The sequence below is a fragment of the Haemaphysalis longicornis genome, unplaced genomic scaffold (genome assembly GCF_048455015.1).
Source record: "Haemaphysalis longicornis isolate Haplotype H1 unplaced genomic scaffold, Haemaphysalis longicornis Haplotype H1 scaffold_1, whole genome shotgun sequence".
NCBI classification, from domain to species: domain Eukaryota; kingdom Metazoa; phylum Arthropoda; class Arachnida; order Ixodida; family Ixodidae; genus Haemaphysalis; species Haemaphysalis longicornis.
In genome coordinates, this window is record NW_027526203.1 from 422,750,620 (window position 1) to 422,760,608 (window position 9,989).

The window sequence follows — 9,989 nt, forward strand, 5'->3', positions numbered from 1 at the left end:
AATCAGCGGCTTAAAAAACGCCAAGACTGCAGCCAATCACGGCCAATGCATAAACGAAGCCAAAGCTCTTCGCATCTGCTTGCGCATGTGCTTGCGGCAGCGTTGAGCGTAGTTCAAGGATGTTGTTGGAAATGACATGTAAACTTATCCAGTAAACGCAAGTGTTCACTGTGCACGCCGCTTCAAGAAGCAGCCTGGAGAAAGTCAATTGTTCCGTGCTGGGTGAAACTGGATAACTAGAGTATTTCAACAAGAGTGCGTGATGGCTGTCGCCGTTGCTGTGATCGGCAAAGAGGTGAACGCCCATTTCTGGTTCCCTTCCTTCGATTTGTCGTTATCACTGTGAGTGAAAACCTGTCGATGTTTACAAATTTCTGTGCCTACTGCAGTGAGAGATCTTTCGGCACAGTTAATTACCTGCTATTGCGCGGAGGTTTTCTCTTCGACATTGCGCTTGTCATCTGTTTTGTGCTGGACTATTCACTTCTTTACAAATCAGCCTACAAGTACTGCACAGGGCAAAAAGAAAAAAAAAGTGACGGTGCACAGCGCTGACAATAATTCGAAGAACGGAGTAATTTTCCATAAAGGCGGAGAAAAAAAATGGCGCATTCACTGGCATAATTTGCGGGTACTGACTACAGTGACGGGGCCCCGTCACTTTAAAATCTGCACTACAGTGACGGGGCCCCCTAAATTGTTCCGTCCAGAGGAAATGCAACTCGCGTTGAGAGCAGTCTGTCTTGATTTTTACCCAACCGGCCAAACCGCTACCGCTCACTGACTAGCCAGAATCAGTGATAATTATTAATCATTATTAATAATTACAGATGGTCGGACTAACTCTAGCACTATCCGAACGGATCTCCAAGCTGCCACCCGACGCCCGCTTCACAATATTTCAGCGAGAGCAATCGGTCTTGATTTTTACCTAACCGGCCAAACCGCTTCCGCTCACTGACTAGCCAGAGTCACTGTTAATTATTAATCACTGGTAATAATTACAAGAGGTCGGGCGTAACTGGCGATGGCTACGTCGGCCTTGGCTCCAGTGAGCGGGAGCGGTTCGGCCGCTTGAGTAAAAAACCAAGACCGACTGCTCTCACCGCGTGAATTGTTTTGCTGTTACAAAACGCTAACCACGCGGCCACACACACACACACACACACACAAAAAAAATAAAAAAACACGATGCGAGAATAGAACCACGGACTACAACGTCCGTAGTCAGCGGCTGAACCACTACACCAAATCCCTGACCGAGAAACGGCAGCTAATCGGCTGGTTTTGATTTTGTTATATTGAGGGGGCCCCGTCACTGTAGTGCAGATTTTAAAGCGACGGGCCCCGTCACTGTAGTCAGTACCTAATTTGCGCGGATTCATTGGAAAATAAGTAGGAGCTGTCCCAGTTTTGCAATACTTTATTGCATTAAGGAACGACGCGACGGGCGTTACTGCATGGGTGCAATGACCTGGTACTGGTTCTGTGGACGACAGCGACAAAGATAGTACTGTTTAGTACTGTGGACGACAGCGACAAAGATTACTCCGTCCCTGATTTTTGTGGCATTGCTCGGTGCTTCTGGCCGGTACCGAGCAACGCGACAAAAGTCGACGACGGAGGGTGCCGGCGATAGTACTATCTTTGTCGCTGTCGTCCACCGTACTAGGCCCAGAGAGAATGAGTGTGTTATCCCTAGAGTCGTCAATCACCTAGCAACAACTTTAACCAAAAACTTTCGGCGTTAGTTGTGTATGCCCTTTCGGCGAAACATAGCTGCGTGGCCAGCTCACTCCCACTTCTCGAGAGAGGGAATGGGGGAGAGTTTCCCTGGCATTCCCAATCGAGGTGGTAGTGTGTGGCTAGGGGTTGGCAGTGAAGGCAGAGGGAGTCGTCGAGTGTGGGATGGATGGCGTGTTGGTTGTGGGTAGGTATGTGCATGGTTGGAGTTGTCTCAGGATTACTTGTTCTTTCGTGAGCTGATCGATTACTGGAGGGTATAGTTGTCTCGTTGGTAGTGTTAGGAGGTATCTACGCATGTGAGAAGTTATTGCCAGATCCGCTCAGACTCTTTTTGCGGTGCCGGGTGGGCGACTTCTCGGGCCAGGACGTCTGCTGTCTAGTTACCGCGAAGAGAAGAGTGGGCTGGCGTCCATATGATTTTGACATGCTTCTGCTGGGGTTTTGGTAAGAGAACCCCAAGCACTTGCCTTGAAATTCTACCTGCTCTGCAGGCTGCTTGAGAGTCGGTGATAACTGCTTTGGCCTTTGTCTTACTGAGGGCAGTAGGCTTCTACCTGCTAGATGACTAAGGCCGGGATTGTAATTAGATCCATTCCAAAGGTGATGACTGCCTATCTCGCCCCACGTCTGGTATTTTCTGCCATGTCAGTATAAACAATGTGGTCTTCATCTCTATACTGCTTTTCTAATGCAGCGCCCCTCGCTTTGTGTCTTTTCTCAGGACATTGAGGTGTTGTGTTCCTGACGATTGATCAGACAAGGACTCAGGGTCTTGTGTTGGGGTGGGGAGGGATGTCTACCACATCTTCCATAATGTGGAGTGCCACATATCCAAGCTTGTCTTGCGCTTCCCTTCCCATGGTGGTTGCTCTCAGTCTCACTTTCTGCATCATTAGCTGGGCCTCGATCAGTTCATCAACGGCACTGGGCAGGCTTAAGGTCATTACGTGGACCGTAGAGGTGCTCATAAGGAGTGTAAGGGCTTGCTTAGATGCTTTCCTCTGGAGTGCATCTAGCTTTGGTGTTGTGGTGCCCAACACCAAAGCTAGATGCACTCCAGAGGAAAGCATCTAAGCAAGCCCTTACACTCCTTATGAGCACCTCTACGGTCCACGGCTGTATAGGGAGCGCTACATAAATGATTCTGGAGGCAACAAAGGCCTGCACCAGACAGACCATGTCTTGTTCTTTCAATCCATGGCTCATGTTCACTACCCTGTGGAGCATTCTAATGGTATGCGCTGTGGATTCATGAAGCCTATGCAGAAGCAGGTGTTTTTGCAGTTTTTTTGGTAGTGATTCCTTAAACCTTGATTGAGGTCGCACGATGAGACTAAATTCAGCTACAGGGTGTGCTGGCAACAACACTAGGTCGTGGTACCCAGAGAGTTATAACTCGCATCGACCGCAAAAATCGCTTCATGCGGTTGGCCTTTTTTAAGACTGCATTTTAATGTGATGACTAGAGGCCAGATTTTTAGCATTAAAAAGGCACATTTAACATGCTCTTACATGAGGACTGTTAGGTACAACCCTAGCAATTTTCTTATATAAAATGATAATATCTGAATTGCTCAAGCAATACGTCCCAACACTGTAAATATGCTTCCACACATTTGATAAGCATCTATTGAAAGGTCTTCAGCAGTCCAACAGAGTTTCGATGGAAAAGCATGAATTTCAAGGCGTAGAGAAATGAGGCTGCGCAGCATTGTTTTGCCATTGGCTGTTCAATAAAGTAGTGATCTGCTAACAAAGGCGTGTTCGATGCTCAGCTGTTGCATTAAAAAGAGTTGGTTATGAGTATGCTTCTAGAAACGAGGCAGTGACTGCACATGTTTGAAGAAATCTCTTTGGAGAGCATGCGCTGTGTAGTCTAAGAGCCACTGGGAAAATTGTGGAAACGATAGCCAGCTGCCGCCATCTCCAGATTTTTTATTTGAAATTGTGCCTCTTGTCACTGAGATGTAGCGTCCCATGGAGCATCACGCTCCAAGAGGATGAGTGTTCGATCCCAGCTTTGGCTGCCATTTTTCTAGTTGAAGCGAAAAACGAAAGCTGCCATGTGTCGAGATTTCAAAGCACTTTAAAAATGCGTAGGAAGTCTTTAAGTTATTCTGTAGTCCTCCACTACAGCTTACCTTGTAGGCCAGGCGTAACTTTGGCAGATTAAACCTCTCAAAATTTGATTTCTTAATTGCCGAGTAGCTCAGCCGGTTTATTTGCTTAATTACACAATTGTTGCAGTTTTTGAGTCGATAAAAAAAAAAGCCAATTCGTGCACCTATATACACAACTGAAGAATGTCTTGCTGTTGCTAGCATGGAACACCCTTACATCTTAGTCTTTCATAATGTATATTCTGCAAAGTGTGACCTGTAAATTCCAATTTTTTCAGTGGTTTCTTGTTTCTAATGGTTTTTGCACTGCATAATTCTCCATCTAAGGCTCTGTTCTTGAAGTACTGTCGGGGGCAGAGGTCTGCTGATATGAGCACCCACCAAAATGCAGGCTATGCTATCTACCGGCAGTTCACCTGGTTTGAAGGTGCATGCTTGGTGCATGTGTGACCTATGAGGGTTGCAGGCAAGCACTCACTTTTCTCGAAAGCACCCTGCTCATGTTCACTAGCTCACAGTGGGGCAGGTGCCCCAATAATCAGCATGTGCTGTGGAATTTCTCATCAGGGCAGAGCCGGCAACAGTCCTTTTCCCATCCATTCAATAACCTCGCACCAGGCGAGGTTATTGAATGGATTATTAATAGCCAGGCCTTTTTGGTGCAGTTGTCACGTCCGTTTTGTAAGACCCAAAATCTGTAGTGGCCACCTTTTGTTCGTCGTATGTAGTGTGTTGCAACAATAATTGATCGTCTTTAAAAGTTTTTCTTAAGTGAACTGCTTCTTCGTTCGCATCAAGGTTGCATTTCTTGGTCTTTTTTTTGTTTAACACCAAGAACGATGGTGGCACTTTAACCTGCTTATTTAGGGATAAAAAATGAGATTTTCACCTATCGGACAGCCAGCGGGGCTATGGTGGAAAAAGGACCACATTTGAATAACAGTGCCACCTGAAATATTCAAAATATTCAAAACAAAATGTGTGATGCCAGCTCGTGGAAGAATGCAGCCAAGCATGAACGTCGCGTAAAGTTTGAGTGAACAAAGAAGTGGTTCGGTTGGGAAATATTTTAAGGCGCTCATTTAATGTTTCAACACCCTGTACACCAAACAGTGGATAACAGGCTCCTCCACAGCTGTCCATGCACAGTTCTGGGATACAATAGAGGAGCAGTCATGTGTTTAGGTAAAGCTTGCTGTATCCTTCTCTTTCCCTTCTGGACCCCTGTGTTCAATATTTTGGCGCAGGTTAAAGATTCCCAGGTGGTCAAAATTAATGTGCCTCATTGCCTGTGAAGCATCGGCGCGTTAAACCTTGTAATAAATTAATCACTCTCTCTCCCTCTGTGGCATGCTCAGTGTGCCCTTCTCTAACACAAGGTGCTGCTGCGCAGTTTGTCTTACCGACTCTTTCCAGTTGTAGAGAATTCTTTTATACCCCTGTCACACGGCAAATATAGTGGCATTTGGAGTAAATGACGTTAGCTGTGAATGCCATCAGTTTAGCGCTACACGAGAATGCTAAATTACATTTATGTGAACGGCAATCGGTGATTGAATGAGTTGAGGTAACATATTCGCTCTGGCTTTTGAACTGAGTAAGTAGCCTCCACAGCAGTGGTCTGTTACAAAACAAAGAAGTTTCATAATAAGCAGTAAAGCACTATCTTTAAAACCTACCAGTAAATCAGCATTTTACTCGGTACATTGTTTAATGTAGAAAAAAAAGACTAAATGACACCTTTGCAAAGATGTGCCACGTTTGCTGCCACCCAGATAAGGATATGTTGCTTGTCTCGGCTTGTGATGTGATTGTCACCTATAATTGAGCTATACTTTTTTCATTTCAAAAGCAAATTTGTTTTGTTTTAAAAACGTACAAGGTTTAAGAACTTCAGGGACGCATTTACATTATTGTTTTACAACTCTGCAAGTTTCCCAATGTCACTGCTATCATTATCAAATGACATTTACTTTGCCACCATGTAGACCCGCATGGCTAAACCGAATGCCATTTATAGCTGATGTCATTCACTTTGTGGTATTCTCAAGGAGAATGGTTCATAGTTAGAGGTCCTAAATATGTTGTTGCCGTAGGTGCTTTTTGCATTTGGTTGGAAGGAGGTTTTAGAGCATGGTCGCTAAATTTCTGAGAAATGAGAAATGGGATAATTTCTCATGAGCACAGGGGCAGGCCTTATAAACACGGGGTCTACACAGCAGGGGCAGGGAAAGCACTGTGTCACTGGAGGCCAAGTTTGCACCTATAATTTGCACTTCTTCTTTCTCTACAGAATTCTCCGTTGTTTGTAAAGACTGTGGCACCAAGCAACGAGCTCAAGTTTCTATATACAATACACACATCGTTGGATGTGGTTGAGGAAAAAATATCTCCTGGAAATAAGAGCTCTGGAGATGTACGAGAACTTTATCTGGGACTGCTATACCCTACAGAGGACTACAAAGTGTATGGATATGTCACGAACACAAAAACGAAGTTCATTGTAATTGTGGAGACCTCACGTACCACACTTCGTGACAATGAAATCAGACAGGTAAATGCACTGCAAGTGTGATTTCATAAATTCCATACACATGAATGGCTTTTTTTGAAACAAATTCATTCATTTATTTGCAGATGTTTCATAAGCTTCATGCTTCATACTCTGATGTTGTGTGCAACCCTTTCTATGTTCCCGGTGAACAAATCAAGTCCAAGTAAGTAGCGCCGTGAAGTGTGCAGTTTGTGCATCACCCAATTTATATCTAATGCTGGGTGTTCTGTGATATGTATTTCAGGGCATTTGATAACACTGTCAATGGAATAATGACAGGAGAATGATCGACTGAGCCTCAAGGTTTCCCATCATCACAAATGAGGGGAAAATAAATTGTGACTGTGCTCATCACCCTATTTGCCGTGCTGTCTTGCTTTGTCTCCCTACAAGCGGCAGTGGCAGTGGTAGGGTACATGGTGGGAGTAACTGCAAATTCATCTTCGGTGTAGAGTTGGTTAGGGACAATGATCCCCTTGGCTTTATAGCCAGAGGTGACCCAATACTATAGGCTAGCCTGGCTTACGTTCCCCCCCGGGGCCACTCTTTTCTCAGCAAGAAAGGGGAGCGCTACTGGCGTCTCCTTCAAATTTGGACTGTTCCTCCATCCAACCAAGCTCTACTTTATCTGGCCCATGCAGTACAACTTGCAGTGCCGATTCTGCAATGCACCCTGCACGCTGTATCACATAGTGTGGGAGTGCCAGCTGAGTTAAAATTTACCCGATTTTTAACCACTCGGTTGAACAGTGGGAGGGAGAACTAGCCAGCTCGAGCGCCAAAGATCAGCTCGCGCTGATCCACCTGGCCGAGTTGGTTGGACGCTCCAACAAGGTCCTGAACTGAGGAAACCAACCACTTGAATCCTTTCATCTGATAAAGTTTATTATCTCTCTCATTACCTTTACTTGCCATACTGTCTTGCTTTGGCTCCCTACATACAGCAATGGCAGTGGTAGGGTATATCTTGAAAGTAACTGCAAATTCCTCTTCAGTGAAACTTCAAAGGCAGTGTGAAGCAAGTTTTTCAAAAGCTGCAGCTTTCCCCCACCTGGTGGTGGCTGCACGTCCGGCAAAGGGGTCAGGTGTGCTGATCTGCGACAGTATGGCTTTCCAACAAGTGACGACCGGTACGTTGTGGGTAAGCGCACACGGTTCTCAACTGTTGGTACTTCCCAGTAGGTACACCAGGCGGCAAAGCGTGGCAAAATGCATCGCCGTGCCATCTGCCGTTGCACTTCTGGTCACCACTATGCGCATGCGCGTCCAACCCCCATATACTGCCGTCTTTTCATTGGCTTCAAGCGACAAAGCTGACAGCATTGAGCGCTTGGCGCTAGGGGCCATTGTGGTCAACACATCTTGGCGCACGCTTCGGCGGGGACAGCGAGGGTGAAGCTGGCTTTGCTCTATCTGCCTGGCTCTGGCAAAAGACGCACTGCAAGGAAATGTTGATTTCTTAGTTTTAAAGGAGGTATCCTTTGTTTGATAACTTAAAAGAGAAATTTTGGTCTTTGTGTCAACCAATTGAATGCACATGGAAGCATTTCTTTTTGTTCTTTTTTATCAAACCCACAACCGCGTTGGCATCTTTTCACACTCTTCCCCATCAAGTACCTGTTTTACTACGTGGGCAAGGTGACCTCTCGTTACTCTTTCTTCAAATGAAGTGTCTTGCCTCTATTGCTTCCTGTTTTGGTGCGTACATTTTTATTTACCAACCTACTGCATGTTTTTGGCAAAAAATACAACAACGTCTCGGCGGCACAAGTTCGCCACCGAGACGGACAAAATCTGTTATCTGTCGTATTGGGGCAGAGTGAGCAATGCACATTTCACCCGCACCTTTCACCGGCAAAGTGTGCGCGAAACAGACAGTGTGTGACCCCTATCGCCAAACGCTGAATGTGATCAGCTTTGCTGCTTGAAGTGAATAAAAAGACAGGATAACGAGTGTAGTTGGATGCGCACGCGCACATCGATGTCTCGACACCAGAAGTGTAATGTAAGATAGCACGGCGATGGATTTTGCCACGCTCACGTGCCCCGGCTTATTTTGCCAACGGGTGCACATGCATAAAGCTGGAAAGCAGTGCGGGTGCTCTCTTATTGGTACTGTTAATATTTCGGCAGCTTTTCACCAATGGTGGCATCTGTGTTGGGGCTACTGAGTTTGCAGGCTTTTTCCCAGTTGAACCTTTGGGGCTTGCTTCTAATGAGGGAAGGCAGACCAGGTTTCCATCTCTGAAACTGCATTAGCGCCAGTTCCACAGAGCTGGCTGTGAGTAACAGTGCTACCTTGGGAATAGACCTGCCATCCATTTTTGTGGCAAACATAAAAAAGGAAGAATAGTTTGGGTATTGTTAAATTTGGTATAAATAAGTCATGCACAATAATGTTTAAAAAAAAACATGCCTGTTGTCTGGAAGTGAATAATAGTGAATGTCGGGAACCGAATTTTCCTCCCCAGACATGCCTTATCTATATCTGTCTTTACTATAATACTATGCCGAGTGGCCTTGGCTTGAGCCAGCTGCGGCTGCCACAAAACCAATGACAGTGACCATGCTGGCAAAGAAACAGAAAAATTGAAAAACAAAAAGAAGGGCTTTGCTCCTTGGGCGACGCCTTCCCTACACATGGGTAGAGTAAACAGCTCAGCTACCTATCCGCCACCACAGACTCTTTGCAGCCTAAAGCAGCCGTGGCATGGCAGGCTTTCATGACAAACTTGTCGCGAGGCTCGTGCCACACGTCGGTTTTCACATTCACGGCAAGTGTCCTCGTTGCAGCCATTTCAACATTTGTTTTGTGCGAACGTTGAGTGCCTGCCTGTGGGGACAATGTTGGTTTGTGCGAAGTCCTGAGTAGTGTCTTGTGACGTGTTGGCCAAGATGCACTGGAGAACATAAACTGTCATAATGCACGGGAAACAAGTGTGCCTCCGTTATGTATCAATTGCACCACAGTAGCCAATATGAGTAGGTTGTAAGACAAATACATGTACAGCTGCCACTGCAAAGTTCGTGTTGTTGGTGCAAGAAGGGAGAAGCAAGTTTTGCAAGCATCTGCTCTCTCTTCGGTCTTCCTCTATTGTCCGTTTTTTGCTATGCATGAAGTTTCGGCGGGTAACCTATTGGCTGTCCTATTCTTGGGTATCCCTGGAACAATTGCCAGAGCCCCAGGAGTGAGCTATGCTTTTACCCCTATGCTCCGAGTGGCTTTTTTCTTTACAATCAATGGTGAGAGTGCAGGATGCAGTGAAAAGTGTCTTCCTAGCAGTGTTTTTGTGCAATAGTGAAGCTGAATGTAAAGGGGCGTGACGTATAGCAGAGGTACTTGTGTTGATTGATTGATTGATTGTGGGGTTTAACGCGCCGACGCAACGCAGGCGATGAGGCGCGCCGTAGTGGAGGGCTCCGGATTAATTTTGACCACCTGGGGATCTTTAACGTGCGCTGAAATCTCGTACACACGGGCGTTTTTGCTAGGTACTTGTGTATTTATCCAGCAATCACTACTGGGAAGTTCTGAAAATGCAAGTTGAAAGCCTTAGATATTTGTTTCA

The 9,989-nt window shown here is 45.8% G+C and overlaps 1 protein-coding gene across 1 annotated transcript; it reads left to right on the forward strand.

Annotated features, from left to right (window-relative positions):
- The first annotated feature begins 75 nt into the window (after window positions 1-75).
- On the forward strand, window positions 76-6,779 carry LOC144155660 (trafficking protein particle complex subunit 2-like protein). Its single transcript, XM_077687246.1, has 4 exons — window positions 76-295; window positions 6,160-6,420; window positions 6,504-6,583; window positions 6,665-6,779. The coding sequence occupies exons 1-4, from the start codon at window positions 263-265 to the stop codon at window positions 6,705-6,707; spliced, it is 417 nt and encodes a 138-aa protein (XP_077543372.1). The 5' UTR covers window positions 76-262; the 3' UTR covers window positions 6,708-6,779.
- The last annotated feature ends 3,210 nt before the right edge of the window (window positions 6,780-9,989 follow it).